The 27,179-nt window shown below is 50.1% G+C and overlaps 1 protein-coding gene and 1 long non-coding RNA gene across 3 annotated transcripts; both read right to left on the bottom strand.

Annotated features, from left to right (window-relative positions):
* Positions 1–1,047: 1,047 nt before the first annotated feature.
* PI16 (peptidase inhibitor 16) lies at positions 1,048–11,059 on the bottom strand. Of its 2 annotated transcripts, none has more exons than XM_058733758.1 (7): positions 10,761–11,059; positions 6,422–6,643; positions 4,244–4,353; positions 3,885–3,973; positions 2,319–2,996; positions 1,968–2,107; positions 1,048–1,636 (listed from the first exon to the last, which is right to left on the bottom strand). In XM_058733758.1, exons 1-6 carry the CDS (start codon positions 10,920–10,922, stop codon positions 1,986–1,988), a joined length of 1,383 nt encoding a protein of 460 aa, XP_058589741.1. In that variant the 5' UTR covers positions 10,923–11,059; the 3' UTR covers positions 1,048–1,636; positions 1,968–1,985. The 2 variants fall into 2 exon arrangements, with proteins under 2 accessions (XP_058589741.1, XP_058589742.1); XM_058733759.1 differs by having other exon boundaries at positions 1,048–1,521.
* An 8,965-nt stretch (positions 11,060–20,024) lies between these two features.
* Positions 20,025–25,610, bottom strand: LOC131514129 (uncharacterized). The gene is made up of 3 exons (XR_009262948.1): positions 22,191–25,610; positions 21,480–21,624; positions 20,025–21,383 (listed from the first exon to the last, which is right to left on the bottom strand). It is a non-coding gene; the product is annotated as an uncharacterized LOC131514129 (long non-coding RNA).
* Between the last annotated feature and the right edge of the window lie 1,569 nt (positions 25,611–27,179).

The raw sequence follows: 27,179 nt of genomic DNA, 5'->3' as shown, positions 1-27,179 counted from the left end.
TGCGAGACTTGATCCCCCGACCCTGGGATCATGACCTGAGCCAAAATCAAGTGTCAAGACGCTCAGCTGACGGAGTCACCCAGGCGCCCCTATATGAGTTATGTCTTAATTTATATCTTTAAGATATCTTAATATATTGTATCATATATACATGTACACATACACATAAATACGACCATATAATATATATTTACAGTCACCACACAGCCTGACTTGTATGCTTCCTGTTTTAACTGCTCACACTCGACAGGCGCTCTCCCCCTCCCCACCAGCCCCTGCTTGATCCCAAGCTGCCCTGTCACCTGCTGCTAGCCGCACCTCCCCACCCCCCCACATTTGCGCTTTCCTGCCGGACAGCGCTCTGCACAGTCCTGCCGTTGTCCCCTGGGGGAATGTGGCTGAGACTCCAGAACCCTTTCTTGGGATTCCTCCAGGCACCGAGGGCTGGCAAAGCCTTCCGATCTTGTGTGCCAGACGGGCCTGGGCGACAGCACCCTGCAAAGAGGTTGTATGCCACTCCTTGCTTCTGGGTCTAAAACCCAACTAGCCTCCACTGGTGACTCCTGGAGCTGGGGGATCCAGCCCCTTGGCCCTTTCTCCTTCCCGCAGGCTGCCTGAAGATGTGAGTTGTGGAGGGGGATGGTTTTTATTTTTAAAAAAATTTTTTTTTTCAACATTTATTTATTTTTGGGACAGAGAGAGACAGAGCATGAACAGGGGAGGGGCAGAGAGAGAGGGAGACACAGAATTGGAAACAGGCTCCAGGCCCCGAGCCATCAACCCAGAGCCTGACGCGGGGCTCGAACCCACGGACCGCGAGATCGTGACCTGGCTGAAGTCGGACGCCCAACCGACTGCGCCACCCAGGTGCCCCGGGGATGGTTTTTAGGAAGGAAAAGAAAGACGCCCCGAAGGACTGGATGGTGTGTGTGGGGACAGGAGGTGTGGGAGAAGGAACCGTTGCCAGTGGTTGGGAGGGGAACCTCCTCAGGGCCTCTCAGAGAGCCCTCCTTTTGCCCTCCACCCCTCACAAGCACAGACACTCGGTATTCTTACACAGGCTTTTATTCAGGAGTCAGGGGCTGCTTCCCTTCCCTGGTCCCTGCCTGCTCCCCCCCCCCCCCCATAGAACCCCATTCAGGTGGGGCTTGTCCTTCATCTGCCCCTCACAAACTCCCCTCCGGGGCTACACCAGCAAGTAGGGGGAGGGGGCGCTCAGGAAGAACCCCCTACCTGCAGAGGCAGACAGTTCTGGCAGGGCCGGTGGGCAGGGATCTCTCTTCAACCCCCACCCAGACCCAGGATTGAGGTGGGAGGGGCAGGAGGGGTCCAGGCAGGGGGTGCAGTCATAGGTGGCAACCTGAACTCATAGCCAACCAGGACTCGCACCCGAAAGGCATCTGTGGATGAGGCGTGCCCTGCAGCCTTTCCCTTCCAGAAGGCCTTCAGCCAAGAAGCGTCTTGTTTGGGGGTGGGGGACAGGGTGGGGGAAATGGCAGGAGGACAGCTGATCTCTTCACCCTGGGAAGGCAGAAGGTCTTCCTGGAAACAGTCTCAGACTCAGATGGCTTAAAGAAGAAGCCAGGGGACTAGGAGGGGTCAAGGGGTCTCTGGGAAGCACCGATATCTTCTGTCCCTGAAAGAGCAGAGACGTGACCACAGGACAACGGGAGAATGGGCACAAGTGGCCGCAGGAACACTGCCCAGCACGGTCTGCAGCTAGCTAAGGGGAGACCCCCACAGAGGCAGAGGCACTCCTGGGGCAGAGCCAGGAGTTGGCCTTAGGCCTCCCGAGAGCACAAGGTTACTGGCTTGGCGTCTGGCCAGAAGCTGGGGTCAAGGCTGGGGGGCCGGGGGGGTGGCTACTGGGCCACAGAGCAGGACCTTCCCAGGAAACTGTGGCCTCTTGCTTGGAGAAAGACCATCTGGAGCGGGCACAAGGCCAGGGTCCCCCCACCAGGCCTTGCCTTTGAGTGATGACCCCTTCAGAAGATTCCAGCCAGCACCAGCAGAGGCAGGAGCAGCAGCCCCAGAAGGGGGCCCCAGATGTGACCAGGGCCCGACTTCAGCCCTGACTTGATGCTAGGCTTTTCAGGGCCCTCTGCGCCTGTGGGGAGGGAGAGGGCCTCAGCCTGGAGACAGCTCTGCCCGACCTCCCACCCTCCCTGCCAGGCGTGCAAGCGGGGGCCCAGCAGCCAGGGAGGAAGCTCTGACTCAGAGGGTGCATGCCCCGCTATGGCCATAACACCCATGCTGGGGGCAGGGCGCCGACATTCCAGAGGAAGACGGGGAAGTGGGACGAACACTACAGGTCTTACCTGGCAAAGATGACTGCAGGGCCAGGGTTCGCCCACCCACGGCATTAGAGGTGGCAGAGGTATTGGGGGAGTTAGACAGGGACTTGGAGGAGGTGTGCCCCACGTGGTCCAATGTGGCCGGCAGCCCACCTGTCTTGTCCTGGACTGGAGAAACTGAGGCCAAGACCTCACTGGAAGGAGACAACTCGGCCTCGGCCTTGCCTGCTTTCTGGGAGTGGGGTCGTGGCTCCCGTGTCCCTGTCAAGAACATCTTGGGGTGCAGAGAACTCTCTGGGGTCTTGGGGGGCATTCTTGTCCTGCTGGCCTCTTTGTCTGCCAATTGGGAGATGGGATCATTGGTCGATTTGGGGAAGGTTGCTGGCCCCTCATCCAAGGCAAAGGGGCTGTGAGTTGCCAAAAAGGAAGGGACCTCAGTTGTTAAGGAAGGTGGAGCCTCTGTTGCCATGGAGAGGGAATCTTCCGTTGCTAAGGGAGACGGGGCCTTGGTTTCTACAGCCGGAAGAGCCTTGGTTGCCAGGGGGCCCGAGACCTCTGTTACCAAGGAGGATGGATTTTCCGTTGCCACGGAAGAAGGGATACCGCTTTTCCTAGAACTTGAAGCTTCCGTTGCCAGGGAAGATGGGGCCTCAGTTACCAGGTAAGGCAAATCCTGAGCCTCCTCCGGGTCTCTGATGAGTTCTGATAAGAAACAAGGCTTTGGCATTAGTGCTGTGGCAGGACCCTGTGTCCGGAGCCCCCCGGCAATCAAGATGAGGCGACCAAATGTCTGACGATGACACACAAACACATCCTCTCCAGCGACTATGTCCTTCATTCATAATAAATGATACTTATTTTAAAAATATTTTTAAATTTTTTTAAGGTTTATTCATTTTTCAGAGACAGAGAGACAGAGCGTGAGCGGGGGAGGGGCAGAGAGAGAGGGAGACACAGCATCAGAAGCAGGCTCCAGGCTCTGAGCTGTCAGCACAGAGCCTGAGGCGGGGCTCGATCTCACAAACTGAGAGATCATGACCTGAGCCGAAGTCGGGACACTTAACCGACGGAGCCACCCAGGCCCCTAAATGATACTTTTTTATAACCTCGTTGTCTTATTATGACGTTGTAACAGTGGCTTCTCCATCCTCCTCCTCCAAATCCTCTCCGCGCTCACACAATCACTTTTTCAGGGGACTCTCCAGCTAGGTGCCTGTGCCCGACGCAGGCCGGGTCCCTTCAAGTCCACGCCCACCGTCGGGCTCCGCCCACATGGGGGGAACATTTCCCTCTGGTCACGCCCACCTCGCCCGGCGCTCGGGAGCCGCCGGACTCTCCTCTACCCTCCACTTGGGGGGTTGAAAACCGGTCACTTTGAATGACAGGGGGCCAAAGTGGCTGAGCAAGGAAGGCGAATTGGGCTTGGGAACCCGCATAGGGTGGGCCCGCCAAGGGCCCCCGGAGGTCGCATCCCGCCAGGCCCCTCCCCCTGACCGTGCACCTCTTGGAAGTCCCGGGAGGCTCTAGGACCGTCCTGTAGGCATCCCTTCCCTCCCCTTCTTTCTCCTCCCCACTTCACCCCCAACTCACCACAGAGGGAGTTCTCGCAGCGGTAGCCGGAGGGACACAGGGAGCACGGAGTCCCTTCCTGGTAGGGCCTCTTTCCCTTCACGTTCCCCCTGCGGGAGGCCAGGACTGTGCTGGGCGCGGGGGGCGGTCCCTACAAACCCCTGTCCTTATCCCTCATACACACACCTAGGCCGGTATTACCCCTGGGTCTTACTTGCTCCCAACTAACTTGCTGGGTCAATGAGAGCAGACTCCCATCGGTGCCCTCACAGCTCCCCCAAGGGCCCCAGATTGGCCCCCTCCCACTTTCTTAGACTGCCAACTCAACCCTCCCCTTGGCCCTGCTCATCCCCTACCCCCAGGACTCCCTGGGCACTCACGGAGGCTCATAGTTGCAAACCAGCAAATGGATATTGGTCTCCTCAACACCCTGGAGCTTCTCACAGAAGTGGGAGCCACAGCCAATCCTCTCTGTCTTGGCCCAGACCACCTGAAGGAGGGCAAACTCAACAGTTTAGTCTGGGTGGGATTGTCCCTAGCTAGTGTCTCTACACCAGTCTTCTATGGGTGGGGAGAAGAGGATCCCTACAACCTGTGAGATCCAAGTCTGAGGACGTGCAGCTTCAGGACAAAACTCTAAACAGGGATTTTGCTGGGTGGGGAGGGGAGGGGGCGGTGGTGTGGAATTTGTCCTGAACGATCTAGTTCCCCCTGCCAACCACACACATTGTTTGGACAGGCCTCTCTGAAAACTTTCCCTTTGTATATACCCTCATAAATTCTTCTTGTGCATTTTTTTTTTTTTGCAATTTCCTGTGCATTTTTTTTTAATTTTTTTTCAACGTTTTTTATTTATTTTTGGGACAGAGAGAGACAGAGCATGAACGGGGGAGGGGCAGAGAGAGAGGGAGACACAGAATCGGAAGCAGGCTCCAGGCTCCGAGCCATCAGCCCAGAGCCTGACGCGGGGCTCGAACTCACGGACCGCGAGATCGTGACCTGGCTGAAGTCGGACGCTTAACCGACTGCGCCACCCAGGCGCCCCTCCTGTGCATTTTAAACAGGGTACATGCAAAGGAATGAATCTCAAATGGGAGAATCTTGGATATCAATAACAAGCAAAATCCAAGAAACAGAAGAAGCCATTTTGGAAGCAGAGCTTCCCCCAAATCACAAGTAAGCAGGGATCTGCTCTGCTGTTTCTAAGTCTGGGCCCCCTACCTGCTAGAAGGAATTCTGTCTTAAGTATAAAATTTTTAAATTCAAAACTTTCGGGCACTGCCATGGGCTGAGACCAGCAGCCTCCCCTTGTTTCTAGGCCCACTCTGCTCGGGAGTCGCTCAAATGGAGGCCAGTTTTTGCTCTGAGATCTAGCTCTGGCTATTATCCTACACACAACCCCAGGATTGGGGTTGTTCTACTTAAGTCAGCTGAAGGTACCAGTATGGAGCATCCCCCAAGCAGAAATGACCCCAGAGTTCATGTGCACTCAGCCCTGGAGAACATGGGGCTGGAGGTGGAGCAGCCCCACTCCCGCTGGGCACTGATGGTAATCCTTGCAGGAAGATCCCGCGTGCGCACGCGCGCGTGAGCTGTCGCGCGCGCGCGCTCATGCTGGGGGTAAGGGAAGTGTGAGAAATTGCAGGGGACAGAGGGAAGGGAACCAGGGAGGGTTGCTGGGCACTTACAACCTCTCCATCTGGGTGGATGATACTAGGATTCCCTTCCCTAAAGAGTAGCACTAAAAATACCACTCAAAAGAAGCCCTGGAAAGTGGAATTCGTGGATATGGGTGGGAAGATGTTTATTTAAAAAAAAAAATTGTCATGGTATTGTTTGAACAATGAGCATTGGGTGGAGAAAATAAGAACTCAAGAACACTAATGTTAATTCCTCTACACACCCATACACACACCCCTACAGTACCCCCACCCAACACCTCTTATCTGCAAACTCCAACTTTCAAAGTGCAGTGAGAACCCTGACGTAAGCAAAATGTGACTGTGAGGAGCAGGAAATGCTCTCGGAGTCTCCCTGGAACCTTCGCTCAGTGACGATTTGCTCTCATTTACACATAGTTTTAAAAGCAGAAGAAAAGTTAAACACACACAATAGTCTATTTGCTTTATCGGTCCCTGGCAGAGTAGAAGCAGCAACTTAGACGCTATGAGAAATGACAGAAGAGGGACAATGAGACAGAAGACCGCGGGCACAAACAGCCCTGCCTAACTTAGGTCGGACAGGACCGCTTAGACGTCGATCAGGATTGCCTAGAATAATTACCCTCCACGAAACTGGCTCTGCGACACTTAACTTAGGTCACCTCAGTCCGGGGAGGACGGGAGGGGCCACATAGATTTTCAAACGACTAGTGGGTTTTGGAGTCAACTGAAAATGGTTTAGGCAGTTTAAGAAGCGGACTCCCAGGCGGTGAAGGGACAGGTGGCCTCTGCCCCGCCCCGCCCCGCCCGCTGCTCGTAAGCCCCGCCCACTAGTCATGTAGCCCCGCCCAGTGCTCTTGTGGCCCGCCCCCGCCCACCAGCCCCGCGGCTTCGCACCTGCGTGTAGTGGCCGCACATCTGGCCCTGGTCGCAGGTGGCTGCGCTGAGGTTGTAGTGTTCGCGCTCGTGGTGCCACTCCTCCATGGCCAGCGGCACGTCCAAGCCCTCGTCCGTGATGGCAAACAGGTTCTCCCCGCGCCGCCCGCGCTCCTTGTTGTGGCCCCACACGCACTTCTGCGCGTAGGCCTTGGCGAAGGCGGCCAGCTCCTCGTCCCACCTCTGCGGGGCAGGTCGGAGAGGGAGGTGAGGAACGCCTTGGGCTCGGTGGAGGTGGGAGAGGGTTGCGGGAGAGAGAGGTGAGGATACCCACAATTCTGGGAATCAGAGAAGAAGGTTGAAGGTGTCCTGGGGGCCTCTGGGGGCCGGAGACCCTCCCCTCCTCCAGGGTGACTCTTGGCCAAGATCAGGAACAGGTCTGTGCTCCTGGCAGGCTTCTGTGGGGGTGGGGGTGGGGGATGGGAGGGTGCCACCCCAGGCCATGGAGTGAGCTAAGCTTGGGACCATTTACCAGCTGTGTGATTTTAGACAGAGTGCCTGACCTTTCTGAAGTCTCGTGGTGCTTTGGGAGGAATAAATGAGATGATGTTTGTGACACTGTTGTTATTAATTAATATTAATATCCTCCTGTGTGAAAGGTGGCGGCTGTGCCCTGCCTACCTCCCAGGACTGTCTGCCTGCTCTGAAGACCACAGAACGTCCAGTGAGATGTTCAAGGGCTGCACTGTTGATCCAGCCCCTCCCAACCCCTCACCCTCCCACCATAAATATGATACTCCCCTCTCAGGTCCCACTCTCCCCTTGGGGTCGCCCAGCCTCCATGGCTTTACCAGCTCTAGGCTTCCCTCCCAAGGGCTATTCCCAGGTGCTCTCAACTCTCGTCAACTGACAACCCCTTTCCCCAAGAAAATTAAGTGTCCCTGTGTGACCCTTACGGAGAGGCCTAGTTTCAGAGCCTTGGTGTCTCAAGGAGCTGTCAGATCCCAACGTCCCGTCCTTCAGGCGGGACTTCAGGTGAGGCAGCGGGAGGGGGCATTTTAGGTTAAGGGACCTCTGAGTTCTCTGGGTCCCCAGCCAGGAGGACAGGCCCAGTGTGGGTGGGAAGACGGATTAACAAAGGATTGAGGAGGAAGGCCTGGATCCCATTAAACTTTGTCCTTGGCCTCTCCTAGAAATGGATGGCCTGGCGGCAACTCCTGTTCCACCCTCTGGGGGCCCAGCCAGCTGTGGGAGCCAGACGGCCTGTAAAGTGTCAAGAGCTTGGGCGACCCTGAGAGGAGTGGGGGATGGGGCTCCTCACCCACACAAGGTTCTCAGGAGCAGCTGCCTGCGCCGGGGGGGGGGAGGAGGGGTGGTCACACTGGACTGGGACCCCCCCACTTTGTGACTATGGGTGAATCCCTTTCCCTCCCTGGGTGTTTTTGTCCCAAATCACTGGTCCCGGAGCGTCTTCAGACTCTGGGAGTAAGTAAGGGCAGGTAGGGAGAGGGAAAGGGCAAGGTACGGGGAACCTGGATCTGGGTGTCTGGGATGATGTGCAGGGCTCCAGACTAAACTGCGACCTCCTTCAGGGTATGTCACCCCAGTGTCTGGCACAGTGCTGGCTCATAGCAGGTGCTCGATACGCATGTGTCAACTGTTGATGACTGAGACAGACCCTGCTGAAAAGCGGTCTCCCTACTGAGCCCGGCTGTGATTCCTGTTCGGGCTGGCTGCGTGGAGTTCTGCCAGTAGAGTCGTTCCTGTGGGTCTCAGGTCTTCTCAGTCTTCCAGAGACCCCCGTGGGTATTTGAGAGTCACGGCACCCACCCACATTGGACACATGGTCACCATCTGAAAGCAAGTCCGTTCATTCATCCACTCATTCAACACACAGTCTTGGGCACTGTACCAGCCTGGAGGTGAGAGCAAGGACCTAGAAGCCCAAGTTCACATTGTCATAAACTGGTGATTGGGCCACCGTGTGCTAAATGACACATATGCAATGGGTACTATAGAGGCACCAAAGAGGGCCATTAAGAGGAGACACTAAGCTAAGTGATAAAACTGAGGCATTGGTCAGGTGGACGGGGAAAGACATCTGAACCGAGGCACAGCACAAGCAAAGGCATAGAAGTGAGATACAACGTTTTGGCTGGGGAAGGAGAAGCTGTTGAGGTTACTGAGGGAAAAACTGAGCAGGAGAGGAGGCTGGAGGTGTAAGCAGGGGTCAGACACACAGAGAGAGCCTTCTCAGGAGCTGGAGGTCTATCCCGAGGCGGTCAGGAGCCAGTGGGAGCCATTGAAGGGTTTTGAGCAAGGTCAGGTCCCTGTGCTGGATTGTTCATTCTGGAAGCAGAGGCCGGAGGCTGGGGGAGCAGGCCGAGACTGTTTTAGGAGCCCTTGGGAGAAGTAATGAAACACTGGATCAGGGTTGTAGGAAGGAATGAGGATGGGGAAGTAGGGTTCAAGGAAAATTGAACCCTCTGGGAGGTAAAAGCGGTGATGATTAGATGTGGACGCTCAGGGAGAGAAAGGCGTCCATGATAACTGCCACCTGCGTCATCCTGGATTCATTCCCTCTTTGGTTAATCTAACACTTATGAGCCCTTACTGTGTGCCACATGCTGTTCTAAGTGCTTTATAAATATTCACTCATTTGATCCTGGCAACCGTCTTACAAGGGACTTGCTATGTAGTCATCATCTTCAATTTACAGATGAGGAAACTGAGACACAGAGAGGTTAAGGCACTTGGCCAAGGTCGCACAGCTAATACATGGCAGAATCAAGGTTTGAACCAGGCCATCTGTCTCCAGAGTTTCTGTATATACCGCGTGCTGAGGTCGAGCCTGAGCCTTGTCCCAAATTTATCCCGGTGTCCCAGGCCATCCCCTCCTCCCATCACTTCGCACCAGACAGCACCGTATCCCCTGAATATCCAAACTGCTTTCCAGAATGTGGCCCCACCCCAAGGTCCACCTCTGTCCGCAAAGCAGCTCCTGGCTTGGGTAGCCAACAAGACTGTAGGGCATCAGGGATCTACAGACGGAGAAACTGAGGCTCAACAATGAGTTCCAGGCCTCAATCAGGGAGCTACTGACAGAGCAGGTGCCAGCCTCCCGTGCTCCTCATCTATCGTCTGCAGTTCCTGGTTGCCAGGCCGACAGGGGTTGAATGGTCCTGCTGTGTGCATTTCTAGAGGCCTTCCTTGACCTCTGTCATACATCATCCCATCTGACCCTCAGGGTAGGAATTGCCAGTCCCAAGTGATAGATCAGGAAATGGAAGCCTTTGAAGGTAGAGGGACCGGTCCAGAATCACTTCGCCAGATTGAACGGAGGAATTAGAACTCCAGTCTCGGACCCTCAGGCTCACTGCTCTCTTCCCCAGGTGTGACCTTGCTCTGGGCCACTAACTGTGGCGTCCCTGGACACTGCCCAGGAATCCTCCAGGTTGGCCCGGAGGACGGCCAGTTCAGCCCTCAGGGAGGGCAGGAAGGGGGTGAATTTCTGATTTTATCTTTTTTCATCTTGAGCATAAACACCCTGCCTTCTGACCCTACCATCAAATAACTCTCCCTCTCGACAGAGGTTACTGCCACCCAAAATCTGGCTTCCATCATCTATAGGAACGTCCCTGTATGCTGACAATATTTGCATGTGTCCCCACCAATATACAATAGTATTTTTTACATGTTTAAAACCTTCTGTAAGTATGGCCTACTGTATGTATATATATATATATTTTAGATTTCATCCCCTCCCAGTGTTATATCTGTGAGATTCACTCCATGTTGATATATATGTAGCTCTAATTAGGATCCCATTTTACAGATGAAAAGCTGAGGGTCCCTACCAGTTTAAGGGACCCAAATCGCGGGTCTTGTTGCGTGACCGAGACAGGATTTGAACTGTGTGATCCGGACTGCTTCCGGCTCCTGTTCTCACCCACCTCCGTAGACCATCCCTCCTCCCTAGGTGCTGGGGCCCTTCCTGCTGCCCTTGTTCCTCCTCTCATTGTATTAGGAACTTCCTGTGTTCCCCCAATCAGGGGCACCTGCATTTTAGGAAGTGCTGGGAAGGAGTCACTGGAGTGGGAAGCTGGGGCTCCCAGGTCTGGCTCTACCGGCTGTGGGACCTGCAAGCCCTGCTGAGCCTCAGTTTCCTGATCTGTATAATGGGGCTGCCTCTGGGGACCTGTGAATTGCATAGTATCAGGAATTCTGTCACTGACCAGAGAGATGAGTCTCTGAGGGAGCTTCAACCCGGGGGTGGGAGGCATTGGGGGGGTCCTGGCTCAGCGCCCCTTCGGTCTGGGCAGGCGAACGCTGCCCCCCCCCCCCCCCTCGCCGCACTCACCATTTGCAGCATGTCAGCGGCGGGTGGGGACGCCTGGGCCCGGTAGAGGTTGTGCAGCTCCACCATCACGCGTTTCTCATCATCACTGAGGGCGCCGGCGGGGCCCGTGGTGGCCGCCAGCAGCAGCAGCAGCAGCAGCAGCAGACTGCCGGAGCTGTGCATGGTGGCCAGTCCTCTCCGCCTCTCCCGGCCAGGGGTCTGGCGGCCGGATTTAAAGTCCTCCCCACGCAAGCACCACCCTGGCTGGAGCGGCGGGAGGGGCTGTCTGCAGGGCCGGCCCGGCTCACACAGTGTCTCTGGGAGGGCTGGGTGCTTGGGTCCTGACCAGAGCTGAGTCCACTCCCGGCATTTATCTCCCCTCGGAGTCCTTGGCAACAGCCTCCTTTCTCCCGTAACAGGGGCTCAGGCCAAGAGCTCTGTGCGGTCCACAGTCCCTCCTGAGTTGTGGAAAGGTCCCCCCCGGGGGGGCAAAATAGAGCAACCCAAGTCACACCCACTGGGCGCCCGAGGACAAGCAAGAGGAAGAAAACCACACGGACCCCGTCCCTGAGGATTGGGGAAGATGAGGAAACTCTATTTGACTTACGGGAGCACGGAGGAAGCCAAGATGTGTTCGGTAAAAGGAACGGGCCAACCGAAGCCTAAATCTTGACTCTGCTCCTCTGCCAGCTGAACTGTTGGCAGTTTTGTCAATTGAATCAGTGGCCGTAATAGTACCTAACTCATCGGGCTGGAAGGAGGATTAAATGAGATCAAATGTATGTGAAGCATCCAGTAGAGTATCTGGCACACAGTAGCCCTCAGTAACCGTAGCCAACGATTACTCATATGGCACGGCCTTGACCAGCCCCCAGCCCCATGGCGGGGTGGGAGTGGGGTGGGGGGTGGGTGGGCAGGACTCCTGCCCACGAGAGAAGAGACTGAGGTGTTCCCACTCTGGCTGTATCCTGGAATTGCGCTTTTCACTAGGGAGCAATGTTGGCTTCTGTGTGCCTGTTGAATGCATGTGCTTGAGGTGCTCATTTGGAAGTGGGATGTTGGGACCTTTCCTGCTCTGAATATCGAGAAAATACAATGTGTCTGTTTTTGAAATCAAGAGAGAGCAGAAAAGCAGAGGCATGACTGAGCTGATGCAGCAGGAGTTGGGGTGGGGGTGGGGGGTGGGGAATTGGAGGGGAAATGGGCCCGGTGGCCAAGCACTTTGATGGTAATGACCATGCAGGGGCAGGGACCAAGGTCTTGGCCTTCCTGAGGCAGGAATCTGGAACCAGTACTCTTGAGTTCAGCTGGGATTCTTTTTTTTTTTTTTTTTTTTTTTAATATTTTTAATGTTTATTTATTTTTGAGAGACAGAGTGCGAGTGGCGGAAGGGCAGAGAGAGAGGGAGACACAGAACTCAAAGTGGGCTCCAGGCTCCGCGCTGTCAGCACAGAGCCGGGTGCGGGGCTGAAACTCACAAGCCGTGAGATCATGACCTGAGCCGAAATTGGACGCTTAACTGACTGGGCCACCCAGGTGCCCCTCAGCTGGGCTTCTTAAAGGCTGCCCTCTCAGGGAATGGGGACCTAGAAAAAGTCTACTCTTTGGCATTGGAAGATGTCAAGAAAACCTGTTACTGCTCAGGTCTCTGGGTAAAAACAAAAGCAAAAACAAACACAAGTTGGATCACACACACAGACACACATACCTGTTAGAACTAATATAGGAACTCAGCAAAGCTGTAAGATACAAAAACAACACACAAAACAAGTGGTATTTCTATACACTAACAATGAATAACCCAAAAGGAAATTAAGAAAACAATTCATTCATAATAACAATAAATAGAATGAAATTAGAGTAAACCTAACCAAGGAGGCAACATACTTGTACATTTATTTATTTATTTATTTATTAAATTAATGTTTATTTATTTTTGAGACAGGGAGAGACAGAGCATGAACAGGGGAGGGTCAGAGAGAGGGAGACACAGAATCTGAAGTAGGCTCCAGGCTCTGAGCTGTCAGCACAGAGCCCGACGCGGGGCTAGAACTCACGGACCGCGACATCATGACCCGAGCCGAAGTCGGCCCCTTAACCGACTGAGCCACCCAGGCGCCCCAGACTTGTACATTTAAAACCACAAAACACTGGGGTGCCCAGGTGGCTCAGTTGGTTAAGTGTCTGACTCTTGATCCCAGGTCATGATCCCAGGGTTGTGGGCTCGAGCCCTGCATCGGGCTCTGCACTGAGCATGGAGCCTGCTTAAGATTCTCTCTCTCTTTCCCTCTGCTCCTCTCCCCCACTCATGTGCATGCTCTCTCTTCCCCTTCTCGCTAAAACAAAACAAAACTAACAAACAAAAACTACAAAACATTGCTGAAAGAAATTAGAGAAGACATGAATAGGTGAAAAGATATCCCATGTTCATGGATTATAAGTTTTAATACTAAAAGCAATTTATAGAGTGCAATCCCTATCAAAATCCCAATGATGATATTTGCAGAAATAAAAAAACCCATCCCCCATATGATTCTAAAATCATATGTAATCTCAAAGGACTCCAAATAGCCAAAGCAATCTTGAAAAAGAAAAACATAAAGTTGGAGGTCTCACATTTCCTGATTTTTAAATTTACTTCAAAGCTACAGTAATCAAAACAGTGTGGCATTGGCATAAACACAGACATGTAGACCAATGGAGTAGAATACAGATCCCAGAATAAACTCTTGCATATATGATCAAATGATTTTTGACAAGAATGCCAAGACCATTTAATGGAGAAGGGATAGTCTTTTCAACAGGTTGTGTGGGAAAAACTGGATATCCACATGAAAAAGAATGACGTTGGACCCTTACTTTGCCCCATATACAAAAGTAAAAATAATCAACTCAAAATGGATCAAACACCTACTCGTAAGAGCTAAAACTACAAAACAAGAGAAGAAAACATGGGGGGAAACTTCATGACATTGGATTTGGCAAGGATTTTTTGGGTGTGACACCAAAATATAGGCAACAAAAGAAAATATAGATGAATTTCATCTCAAAGAATGAAATAAACACAGTGAAAAGGCAACCCATGGAAGGGAAGGAAATATTATCAAATCTTATACCTGATAAGGGATTAATATATATTTAAAAACTCCTACAATTCAAGAACAAAGCAACCCAAAATTTCTGATTAAAAAATGAACATAGGATTTGAATAGACATTTCTCCAAAGATATACAGGTGAGCCAAAAGCACATGAAAAGATGCTCAATGTCTAGTCATTAGGGAAATGCAAGTCAAAACCACAACGATGGGGCACCTGGGTGGCTCAGTCGGTTAAGCATCCAACTCTTAGTTTTGGCTAAGGTCATGATCTCATGGTTCTTGAGATGGAGTCCCACGTCGGGCTTTGGGATGACAGCACAGAGCCTGCTTGGGATTTCTCTCTCTCCTTCTCTCTCTGCCATTCTCTCTCTGCTGCTTTCCCACTTGTGTGTGCATGCCTGCGCTCTTTCTCTCTCTAAATAAATAGTTAAATAAACTGAAACACACACACACACACACACACACAATGAGATATCACTTCACACCCATTAGGATGGCTGTTATAACAACAAAACAACACTCCTCTGAAAATACCAAGTGCTGGCAAAGATACAGTGAAATCGGAACGCTTGGGCATTGCTCCTGACAATGTAAAATGGTGCAGCCACGTGGAAGACAGTATGGTGGTTACCCAGAAAAACGAAACAGAATAACATTATGATCCAACAATTCCACTTCTGAGTATATATCCAAAAGAATTTAAAGCAGAGATTTGAACAGATATTGGCACATCAGTGTTCATAGCAACGCTATTCACGACAGTTAAAAGATGGAAACAACCCAAATGCCCATCAAAGAACAACCAATAAACAAAATGTGGTATATACATACAATGAAATATTATCCAGCCTTAAAAAGGAAGGATATCTATTGGGCACCTGGGGGCTCAATCAGCTAAGCCTCCGACTCAATCTCAACTCAGGTCTTGATCTCAGAGTCGTGAGTTCAAGCCCTTTGTCGGGCTCCATACTGGGTGTGGGGCCGACTTAAAAAAAAAAACAAAAGGGGCGCCTGGGTGGCTTGGTTGGTTAAACGTCCGACTTCGGCTCAGGTCATGATCTCATGGTCCGTGGGTTCGAGCTCCGCGTCGGGCTCTGTGCTGACAGCTCAGAGCCTGGAGCCTGTTTCAGATTCTGTGTCTCCCTCTCTCTCTGACCCTCCCCCATTCATGCTCTGTCTCTCTCTGTCTCAAAAATAAATAAACGTTAAAAAAAAATTTTAAAAACAAGACAAAACAAAACAAAAGGAGTGGATGAACCTTGAAGACATTCTGCTAAGTGAAATAAGCCAGACACAAAAAGATAACTATTGTATGATTCCACTTATATGAGGGACATAGACTAGTCAAATTCATAGAGACAGAAAGTAGAACAGTAGTTTCCAGCGGCCAGGAGGAGAGGGAAATGAAGAGTTATTTTTTTAATGCATACAGTTTCAGTTTGGCAAGATGAAAAGGTTCTGAAACTGGATGTGGTGATAGTTGCAGAGTGTGTGAATGTGCTTTAATGCCACTGAACTGCACACATGAAAATGGGCAAGAGTAAACTTTGTTATGTTATGTGTATTTTACCACAAACAAAACTTGGTATTTTATTTAATTTATTTAGTTTTTATTTTTTTTAAACGTTTTTTATTTATTTTTGAGACAGAGAGAGACAGAACATGAACGGGGCAGGGGCAGAGAGAGAGGGAGACACAGAATCGGAAGCAGGCTCCAGGCTCTGAGCCATCAGCCCAGAGCCCAACTCACAGGGGGCTTGAACTCACAGACCGTGAGATCGTGACCTGAGCTGAAGTCGGACGCTTAACCAACTGAGCCACCCAGGCGCCCTATTTTTTAAAGTTTATTTATTTATTTTAAGAAAGAGAGTGTGAGTGCGTGTGAGGGGAAGGGGAGAGAGAGAGAGAGAGAGAGAGAGAGAGAGAGAGAGAGAGAGAGAATCCTAAGCAGCACAGAGCCCAACGCAGGGCTCAATCTCACAAACCCGTGAGATCATGATGTGACCCAAAATCAAGAGTCGAACGCTTAACTTAGGTGCCCCAAAACTTAGGAATTCTTAAACTGGTCCAAAGGAGGATGGATATTGAGTAGTGGTGGTGGTGGTGGGAGTGGTCTTAGCAGAAATAAGGGAAAATCATGTCTGGAGGGAGCTTTCACAACCCAGGCCACTTGGGTCATCCACGAGGGAAAACAAACCCCCACTTTAGCGCACAATCAGAAATTATAAAACACACAGGGAACTGAGCTATGGTGAGCAGCAGCATGCAACACAAATGGGAGGGTTTCTGTCCCCCAAATTTAAGATAATAGAACAGTCTGGAAGACTTTCAAATAGCTATGCTTAAGATGATTAAGGAAATAAATAGGTTGCTGGAAAAAGGAGAAGCCAGGTTTAGGAAGTAGAGTGGAGCGTGAGAATTTGAAGAGTTGAGGAAAGTGGGTCAGTCTGTCGGGAGGAGGAGGGAGTGGAGGAGAGAAGGGTATGAATCACCAGATTCCACCACAGCCCAGCCCGAAAGGCAGCTCTCCCAAGGGGCTTAGCTGATAAAGCTGTGAGATGGTATCTTTCCTCTAGGGACAGGAGAATGTGGCAAGTCCCTGAAAGCTGCTTGGGCTTGAGATAGAAATAAGGGGACTTAGAAGAAAACTTCCCAGGGAGTAAAGTGCTGAAGACCCCGCCTGGGAGGGGCTGGACAGAAGTGGGAAGGACACAGTTCTCAGACACTGCCTGGGTGGAAGCAGGCACCACACTCGGGCTGCCCTGTGTGACAGGGAAAAACAGCTTTGTATTCGTTCACTCGTCATTCATTCATTCATTCATTCAACAAAGATTTGCAGCGTTTCCCCACTGTGCCAGGTGCTGAGCTGCGTGAGAAAGATAGACCCAGTCCCCACTGTCATGACGCAGGAGATGCACCAGGAAACATGGATAGTGTTGTGGGTAAGAGTGTGGGGCTTTCCAGGTCGGTGACCTTGGGCAAGCTATTCCCCTGCTTGTTAGCCTCAGTTTCCTCATCTGTATATTGGGTTTAGAACAGAACCTACCCCATAGGATGTTTGTCAGCATTAAGTGAGTTAATACATGGGCTTAGGATAGTGCCTCACACATTCTAAGTGCTCATTGAGTTAGCCAATATGAAAGTATCTATTATTATTATTATTATTATTACAGGTGGGAGAATTAACAGGGCCTCAAGTTGTAGCAGGAAAAAAAATACAGCAGCCTACCCTGCCTTTTCCCCTGAGCAGCTGCATGGGGAGGACACGGGGGCAGGGGCGCTGGTGTGAGTTGCGGGGGGGTGAGGGGGGGCGAGGGGGACAGAAAAAGAGGAGCCTGATTTGCTGGAGAGGGGAGGTTGAGATGGGAACAAGGGCTGGGAGGCTGACCACGGCCAGTCTCAGTGTCTGGGGACAAGGGCGTGCCGCTCGAAAGCCCCATTCTGCAGGTGCACATTCCCAAGTGGTTCTCGGAGTCCCTGCCACGTGGGCGATCTCATTTATTCAGAGGACAGCTCTGAGGTGGGTCTCAAAATCACCGCACACAAGGGACCTTGCTCAGAGAGATAATGTCCTTACAAGTGGGGGGCGGGACCAGAGCCTGGGACCTGCCGCTAGGGGGAGCTGAAGAGCGGGAGAGCAGGAGAGTCAGAGGCTGAGGGCCAGCAGCCAGGAGAGCAGAGTGAAGACAGGAGGTGAAGTTCCAGGAAGTGGATAGGGAAGGAGAGGGGGTGGGAGAGGTGACAGAATCAGGCACGTGGAGGATTGGCTGCGGTGTACATCAGCTGTGTTTTTATCTATAAACCATGATTGGGAGGAAATACGTATTTTCTTCATTGCTTTTAAGTTTTCATTAATATAAGAGGGAGGGAGCCAAAGCACAAGAGACTCTTAAAAACTGAGAACAAACTGAGGGTTGATGGGGGGTGGGAGGGGGGGAGGGTGGGTGATGGGCATTGAGGAGGGCACCTGTTGGGATGAGCACTGGGTGGTGTATGGAACCCAATTTGACAATAAATTTCATATTAAAAAAAAGTAAATAAATACCAAACTGTTAGCTCTGTATGGCTAACTTGTGGACAGAATATCAAGCACTTTCTCAAGGGAATATTAGAAATATAAAGAATATTGTTCTAAGATAGCATCATTTAGACTTCTTTATGGAATCGATTGAGTTTCCACTGTTCTAAACTTGATGGAGGAAATCTTTCCCGGTAGGTGGCTAACACTTGTCCGGTATGTTAAAAAAAAAAATTTTTTTTAACGTTTATTTATTTTTGAGACAGAGACAGAGCATGAATGGGGGAGGGTCAGAGAGAGGGAGACACAGAATCTGAAAGAGGCTCCAGGCTCTGAGTTGTCAGCACAGAGCCCGACGCGGGGACCGCGAGATCATGACCTGAGCTGAAGTCGGACGCTTAACTGACCGAGCCACCCAGGCGCCCTGTTGTCTGGCATGTTTTAAAAGGAAGTCTATGTGTCTCCTGTCACCTGGGCTTATTTCACCAAAGAGAAAATAGTTGTGAGCTAACCTTTGGAAAACCTCTAGATTTCTATTTCTTTTCCAAGGAGTGTTCCGCTGTTTGTGAAAAGGAAAACTAAAGAGCCCAAGTCACTTATGTGTTTTAAATAAATAAATAAGTAAATAAAATAAATCAAAAATTTTTTTCATTAATATAAATTTATACATATATTTATTTCTAAGTAGAAATGTATATAAATATACATTTATTATTATTTCTTTATTATTATGGGGTTATTATCTACACATATTTTATTTTTAAAATTTTTTTTTTCAACGTTTTTTATTTATTTTTGGACAGAGAGAGACAGAGCATGAACGGGGGAGGGGCAGAGAGAGAGGGAGACACAGAATCGGAAACAGGCTCCAGGCTCCGAGCCATCAGCCCAGAGCCTGACGCGGGGCTCGAACTCACGGACCGCAAGATCGTGACCTGGCTGAAGTCGGACGCTTAACCGACTGCGCCACCCAGGCGCCCCTATCTACACATATTTTAAATCAAGTTTCATTTCATATAGCAGTGTCACTCCACCACGAAAAAGTTAAGCCAAAGAGGGGGAAAAAATTCCACCTCTAGTATTTTCTTTTTATCTCTGAGCAGGTGATACTCAAAGTGTGGTCCATGGCCTGATGCCATGGTGCCAGATGTTCGTTACAGCTCGTCAGCACAACACATGCAGAAGACAAGAGTGAGCATTGAGAAGCTCCTACAGCAGTGTAGTTGTTCTATGCCTGTGGAATCTGTGATTTTTTTTTTTTGAAGTTTATTTATTTTTGAGAACGAGACCGTGTAAGGCTGCGTGGGGGAGGGGCAGAGGGAGAGGGAGAGAGAGATCCTAAGGGGAGCGGCGAGCCCAGTGCGGGGCTTGAACACACGAACCATGAGAACATGACTCGAGCCTAAATCAAGAGTTGGACACTTAATGGACTGAGGCTCCTAGGCGCCCCTGGAATTTGTGATTTAAAAATCGGGGCTTGTGGGGCATGTGGGTGGCTCATTTGGTTAAGTGTCCAACCCTTGATCTTGGCTCAGGTCTTGATCACATGGTTGTGAGTTCAAGCTCCTCTTTGGGCTCCATGTGTGAAGCCTATTTAAAAAAAAAAGAAAAAAACTAAAGTAAAAATTGGGGCTTGTATTTTGTATATCTTTTTTATTTCATTTTTCTTTTTAAAAAAATATTTATTTATTTATTTATTTATTTTGAGTGGGGGTGGAGAGAGAGGGAATCTCAAGCAAGGCTCCACAACGTCAGCGCAGAGCCCAACATGGGGCTCGATCTCACAAACCTTGAGATCATGATCTGAGCCAATATCGAGACTCAGGTGCTTCTCTGTCTGAGCCACCCCCAGGGGCCCCCATTTCATTTTCTAATAATTTTTATCTGGAAATAATCATAGACTCAAAAGAGTCACAACAAGAACATAGAGTTCCATGAATCCTTTGCCTAGATCCCCCTAATGGTGACACCTTCTATAACTGTGGCACTATATCAAAGCCAGGAAATTGATGTTAGTACAGTACAGTTAACTGAATTACAGACTTTAGTCAGATGTCACTTATCTGTGAATGTGTGTACGTGTCTGTGTGGGTAGTTCTGTGCAACTTGATCTGCTGGTGAGGCCTCAGTGAGGATCTCATTTGCATTTCCTTTTTTTTTTTTTTTTAATTTTTAAAGTTTATTTATTTATTACTTGTGAGAGAGAGAGAGAGCACGAGTCGGGTAGGGGCAGAGAGCGGAAGAGAGAGAATCCCAAGTGGGCTCTGTGCTATCCGAGCAGAGCCCGACCCGGGGCTCGAAATTACAAACCGTGAGATCATGACCTGAGCTGAAACTAAGAGTCGGACTGAGCCACCCAGATGCCCCCTCATTTGCATTTCCTGGTGGATAATGATAGCGAACATGATTTTATGTGCTTCCTTGCCATCCTCTTTGGTAAAGGGTCTGTTCGTGTGTCCAATGCCCATTTCCAGCTTGGATTGGTTTGGGTTTTTTCACTGTTGGATTTTGAGAGTTTTTAAAAGTATCGGTCATTTGATAGATGTGTGTTTGGCATTTGTTTTTATGGTATTTCACCAAACTGTTGGTTCGTGGTGGACTGGAAATTTTACAAAAACAAACTGGTCCTTCACCTGGGATGGTTTGAGAAGCACAGCCTTGGTATGTTTCCCTTCTCTTTCCTTAAGGCAACAGCACACATACAGTGTTGCCTCCTGACGTTTCCCCCCAGATAATTTGCTGTAAATAATTTCTCCAGCTTGCTTTGTATCTTTATGATTACCATTTTCAGTGTTTGCAAAATATGCTGGAGAAGGACCGCGCTGCAGCTTACCCAGTCAGGTGTCACGGTGAGACCACTGGGGGACTCAGGGACAGCTGCAAGCGACTCACCTTTGGGCACGGGGCTTTTTCTTATTTATTTATCTTTATACATAACTGTTTGTTTTGTTTTAATTTTTTAAATGTTTCTTTATTTTTGAGAGAGAGAGTGACGGAGTGTGAGTTGGGGAAGGGCAGAGAGAGAGGGAGATACAGAATCCAAAGCAGGCTCCAGGCTCCGAGCCGGCAGCACAGGGCCCTACACGGGGCTCGAACAGACGAGCCATGAGATCATGACCTGAGCTGAAGTTGGATGCTGAACTGACTTGAGCCACCCAGGCGCCTCTTTTTCTTAGATTTTGGATGTTATTTTTTAGTTCTCATTCTCACCAGCGTAGCTTGGCTTGCTCTTTTATTAGCATTCCGGGTGCTGGTTGCCACATTCCTTATCTGCATGAAAACAAAAGGTCCCTGGTGCTGAATGGAAATTCCCCTGGGAGCATGGCTTTCATAGTCCCAGCCACCAGACGGTACAGCAAGAGCAGAACTTTACCTTCGTTTCATCCCAGTGGCTCCAAAGCAGGGGTAGCAGTCGGTGAGAAAGACACAGATCCTTTGAAAGGACAGACATGCGCCTCAAAGAGCATCAGGGAACCGTGTACTAAGGGTCAAAGCCAGCCTGCTCAAAATGCTGAAAATGGATGGTCCTGAATAAGGGGATCACAGAGAAGATGCCAGGCCTCCTTCCCTCACACCCAATCTGATTTATGCCCCTCCCCCTGCACCCCAGGCCACCCGCTCACCTGGAAACCGCCGTCCTGGTTTTTCAGACCCGTGTTTTGGGCAACTGCCAACACGCTATCTCCTTTCCTTCTCCTCCTTCTGGTCCTGAATCAAAGAGTCGCCCCTCTTCTGGTCTCCCTCATCTTGCTCCTCACTCTCTTCAGCCTGAAGCAAGGGATGTGACATCTGCAGCTTGTCACGAACCCCCCCGGGCAGATTCACCCGAGCCCCTCCAAGGCCCCTCTACCTAGTGCTGTTGGGAAGTGAACTGAGTCAGGAATGGCTCCATCCAAAGTCAAGTCTCTACTGCCATTATGGTGCTTTTGTGGGGTGGCGTGGGGGGGCAGCTCTGGAAGCCAATTTCATCCCCCCGTACTTTCCCAGCTTGTGGAATAACTTCCTGCCTTTGCCTCCCCTTACCCCCAAATCCTGGGCCCTCACACCTCCTTCCCGTCATTCTGCCACAAACTAAAAATGATACCTCTGTGTGGAAACCCTTAGCGTTCTTTCTTTCTGAAGCAGTTTCGAGGACCCTTCTCCTCAGTCTTCCCCCTAAGATGGTGGGGAGTGTGGGTGTCCCCGGGGAAGGGAGTCACCACAGAAGGGCCACCTGGCTCCTGGGAGCCGGTGGGTCTGAATTCCTGAGGGCACGGGCCTCATCACCTAGAACCCACAGTATCTGCACCTCTAGGACTCTCTGGGAAGCCCACCTTCTTCATACGATGAGTTACCTTTGTGATTCTGGGTCCTGCCTACAGAAAGACAGGGCTCAGGAGGCACCTGGGTGGCTCACTTGGTTGAATGTCTGACTTTTGGTTTCAGCTCAGGTCATGATCTCGTGGTTTTTGGAATGGAGCCCCACATCAGGTTCCACAATGACAGCACGGAGCCTGCTTGGGATTCTCTTTCCCTCTCTCTCTGCTCCTCCCCTGCTTGTATGTGCTTTCTCTCTCTCTCTCAAAATAAATAAATAAACATAAAAAATGATAATAAATAAAAACAGACATTTGAATGACCGAATTCACTTAAAAATAATGGCAGGGGTACCTGGGTGGCTCAGTCAGTTGGGCATCCGACATCGGCTCAGGTCATGATCTCACAGCTTGTGGGTTCGAACCCCGCGTCAGGCTCTGTGCTGACAGCTCAGAGCCTGGAGCCTGTTTCGGATTCTGTGTCTCCCTCTCTCTCTGCCCTTCCCCCACTTGCACACGCATGCACTCTCTCTCTCTCTCTCTCTCAAAAATAAACATTAAAAAAATAAGAATGGCAGTCTCAAAACTTGCCTCTACAGATAGGACTGATATGTTAAATATAGTGCCCGCCCCCGTGTGAGGGCAGAAGCAGGTCGGAGCCACCCAGGCTCTAATCTTGTCATTCACTAGCTGGGCAAGTCATTTACCCCTCAAACCTCACTTCATGCGTACGTAAATGAGATAACACGAACCTCAGAGAATTTCTGGGGAGATTCAACAAAATGAAGGCCAGGGCACCTGGGTGGCTCAGTCTGTTAAGCATCTGACTTCGGCTCAGGTCATGATCTCATGGTTTGTGAGCTCCAGCCCCGTTTTGGGTGACCCCAATTCTCTCTCTCTCTCTCTCCCTCTCACTCACTTGTACTCTCTGTCTCTCTCTCAAAAACAAATAGTAAAACAAACAAACAAACAAACAAATAAATAAAATGAAGGCCAAACACTTGGCACTTGGTAAACAGGAACTGTTTTGAATAGGTGGAAAGAGGCAGGAGTTTCCCAAGGGCTGAATGGGATCTGCTACTCTCCTGGTCTGAAGTTGCATGGCTCAGGGAATGGAGGCTGGGGGCTCTGAGGAGAGGGCATCACCCCCAGGAGGGGACCACAGTGTATTACCCCAAAGAGGAAAGCTTAGCTGCCTAGCTGACACCGAATATTAACCCGGCCCCAGCTTTTTGCAAGACTCACAGAGGCTTCCTCTCTGTGCCCCCCCCGCCCCCCCCCCCCCAAAAAAAACCCAAGCTCAGCCAATTCCCAAAGCTTATGGCTGGGAGCCCTCGGCCTCAGCAGGGGTGGCGTCTGGCCCAGACCTCTCCTGGTCTGCTGGCTTCTTGGTGCAGAAAATTCCTGATGGAGCACAGCTGTCCCAGGCCTCCCCAGGACTCTAATGGGACATAAGTGGCCCTCTTTGATGCTGCTGACCTTTCTGTCCCACGTGTCTTCAGTCAACTAGGACCTGTCAGCTTAGGGTGACTTGGGCCCAGTTCTATGCTGAATTCCTTCTCGTGAATATGCATGCACCCTTAGCTTAAAACTTCCACTGTTCTGGATCCATAGTGCTTTGGGACACGTCCCCGGTGTCCTCCCAACTTTTGCAAGTAAAACCCTTCCTTTTCCCACTCTTTGGCTTGGTTGTGTCTCTGCGCTTCACACCCACCAAGAAGGGGATCCAACTTGGGGGACCGTATTTTGGATACCCGGTTAGGACATAACCCTTTGGGGTCCTCCAGCTCTCAACAGGTGACAGACACGGTAGGCAGCTCACCGAGGTCATGCCGTCTGTGTTGCTGGGGAACCTGCGGGGAACGGCATAGGAGAATTCCTCTTGGCACCTAATTTGTTAGGTACTTGCAACTCGACTCACTGAATGGAGTCAGTGTTCACTCTGGACATCTTTTATTATTATTATTGTCATTATTATTGTTGTTGTTTATTTCTGAGAGAGAGACAGAGAGACAGAGCATGAGCAGGGGAGGGGCAGAGAGAGAGGGAGGCACAGAATTCAAAACAGCCTCCAGGCTGTGAGCTGTCAGCACAGAGCCCAACGCAGGGCTCCAACTCACGAACTGTGAGATCATGACCTGAGCTGAAGTCGGCCACTTAACCGACCGAATCACCCAGGTGCCCCGAGTGTACACTTTTAAATTATCAACTGGGAGAGCTTACCTACCAGCTTTCTGGAGAATGGAATTTTCAGTGTGCTGAGAGCAGCAAGTCTGTGTCTCCACTAACCCTTATTATAGACCTCTTGGCAGCTGGAGACAAATTCTTTGCAGAGATCCAAGGATATGGGGAACCAGACATCAATCCTGTCAGACCACCTGCTAGGGTGCCTCCTGGGTTACTGGAAGCCTTTTGGGTATACCCCAATGACAAAGAAAACTTGTGTTCTTTTGTAATACTGCCTGGCCTCCGTACCAACTAGGAGACCAGGAGAAGAAGCCAGGAAATGGCTTGTTAAATTATAATACCATACTTCAGTTAGACCTATTTTGTAAGGAGGAAGAGCGATGGGATGAGATCCGTTATGTACAAGGCGTTATGGCCCTCCACAAGAATAAGGGACTACAGAAGAAAGGTGGGTTTAAGCCTATCCAACTACCTAACCCAAAGGGTAAGACCATGCTCTTTTGGAGGGACCCCCGAAGACCCCATAGACTTCCCTTTGCCCCAAAGATCCTTTGCCCTGAAGTCCCCAGCCCTCAGCCCCATCTGCAACTCTGTCCCCTCCAGATCCTGAGTCTCTGCCAGATCCACCCTATTTCCTCTCCAGACCCATCTAAACTGCCCCTACCTTTACTCAGATTAGGGAGACTAACAGCAGACTCCCTGTGTGCAGCCCCCCAACTACTATGCATGGTAACCCTTTTTCTTTAAGTTTATTTATTTTTGAGAGACAGAGACAGCAGAGGAAGGGTAGTGGAGGGGCAAAGAGAGAGGGAGAAAGAATCTGAAGCAGGCTCCGTGCTGATTTGGAGCTCAAACTCAGGAACCATGCGTGAGATCATGACCTGAGCTGAAACCAAGAGTCAGATGCTTAACTGACTGAGCCAACCAGGTGTCCCATCTACTGGAGGTTTATAATATGACTTCCCTAGGACCCATATCCCTAAATTGGGCCCATTCCTAGCCACTGCCTTAAACAGGTCAGGAGTCTAATCCCTGACTAAGAGGGACTTGGATTTTAAGTCCAAGCAACCCTATAATAGATGGGAATGGTCTTGGGCATACTATCTGTAGGGGCCTTTCCTGGTTCACTGAGATCCCAGAACTAGAAAAGTCAATCAAAAATATGTCCATTCTTGGGTGGATCAGTCAGTTAAGTGTCTGACTCTTGGTATCAGCTCAGGCCTTGATGTCAGGGTTGTGAGCTCAAGCCCCACATTGGGCTCTATGCCCAGTATGGAGCCTACTCAAAAAAAGAAAAATATATATGTATATAATGTTATATATATATATACACACACACACACATATGAATATATATATGAATACATATATATACATATATGAATATATATATGAATACATATATATACATATATGAATATATATGAATACATATATATACATATATGAATATATATATGAATACATATATATACATATATATATATATGTATTCATATATATATTCAACAATCTTGGAAAGCAACAGTAGTGGCAATAGAATATGAGGAAACTGACCTCAATGCTCTGGCTGAGGTCGTATCAAAAAACAGGAGGGTCCTAAGTGTCCTAACGGCCAAGGCAGGGGGTCCCTGTGGTCTCCAGGAGATGAATGTGGTTTCTACATTAATACCTCTAACCAAGTTGAAGAAAGCCTAGAGGTCATAAAAAGAACTATAGAAATATTAGGAAAACACTGGACCTGGGACTCAATCTTTAACAGTCTACTTGGGGGATGGTTTTCATGGTTATGACCTTTGATGGAGCCCCTGTTAACCCTTGCTCTACTTATATTGTTTGGCCCATGCATCTTCAGACTCCTGGTAAACTTTGTCACAAATTCAGCTTGTTCTGTGACAGCAGTCCCCACCTTTAGGAAACACCTTTAAGGAGAACAAAACTTGTTTAGCTTTAAGGAGAGTTCCACTCTTCTAGCTGGGGAGACCACACACCCATTCTTGGCAGGAAGCAGCTACAGAAAAATGACCTTCGACCTATACCCCTCAAGAATGAGGAGGGAGATATCGCAAGGGGGGATTTTGTAGGCAGATAGGATTAGGGGTCCCCAGAAAAAGAAAGACAAGACATCGCAAGAGAAGTCATTTTAGGCCCCCAGACATTTAAAAAAAATTTTTTTTTAATGTTTATTTATGAGAGAGAGAGAGAGAGAGAGAAAGCAAGCGTAAGCAGGGGAGGGGCAGAGAGAGAGGGAGACACAGAATCTGAAGCAAGCTCCAGGCTCTGAGCTGTCAGCACAGAGCCTGATATGGGGCTCAAATTCATGAGCCATGAGATCATGACTGGAGTCGAAGTCCGGCTTTCAACCGACTGAGCCACCCAGGTGCCCTGACAGTGTTTCTATAAACTTAAGAAAAGTGGTGGTAGAGAACACTGGCTGGGTTCTTCCACTCCTGCTCAGCTGTGGGCCTCAACTTCCTCCTGTATCCATGAAAAATGAGGGGGGTAGTCAAAGAATCTTTTGGATTTGGTCTAGCTCTGCCCTTGGTGATTTTGAAGATGGTTCTGCTTCTTTTTTTTTTTTTTTTAAGCTTATTTATTTTGATAGAGAGAGAGAACAAGCGAGCACATGAGTTGGGGAGGGGCAGAGAGAGAGGGAGACAGGGATCCCAGGCAGGTTCCACGCTGTCAGTGCACAGAGCTTGATGTGGAGCTCAAGCTCACAAACAGTGAGGTCATGACCTGAGCCAAAATCAAGAGTCAGATGCTCAACTGACTGAGCCACCCAGGTGCCCTTGAAGATGGCTCTTGAGGCTGGAGGAGTCTTGCCCACAGTGGAGGGGA

Source organism: Neofelis nebulosa, chromosome 6, assembly GCF_028018385.1.
Source record: "Neofelis nebulosa isolate mNeoNeb1 chromosome 6, mNeoNeb1.pri, whole genome shotgun sequence".
Classification (NCBI taxonomy): domain Eukaryota; kingdom Metazoa; phylum Chordata; class Mammalia; order Carnivora; family Felidae; genus Neofelis; species Neofelis nebulosa.
The sequence above is the reverse complement of the archived record's forward strand: the minus strand, read 5'-3'. Positions and strand labels throughout refer to the sequence as shown.

Coding starts and splice junctions, on each gene's coding strand:
- PI16 (XM_058733758.1), bottom strand. CDS start 10,922: ATGCACAGCTCCGGCAGTCTGCTGCTGCTGCTGCTGCTGCTGCTGGCG. Junction 6,644..10,760: donor CCGCTGACATGCTGCAAATG/GTGAGTGCGGCG, acceptor CCTGCCCCGCAG/AGGTGGGACGAGGAGCTGGC. Junction 4,354..6,421: donor TGTGCGGCCACTACACGCAG/GTGCGAAGCCGC, acceptor GCCCTCCTTCAG/GTGGTCTGGGCCAAGACAGA.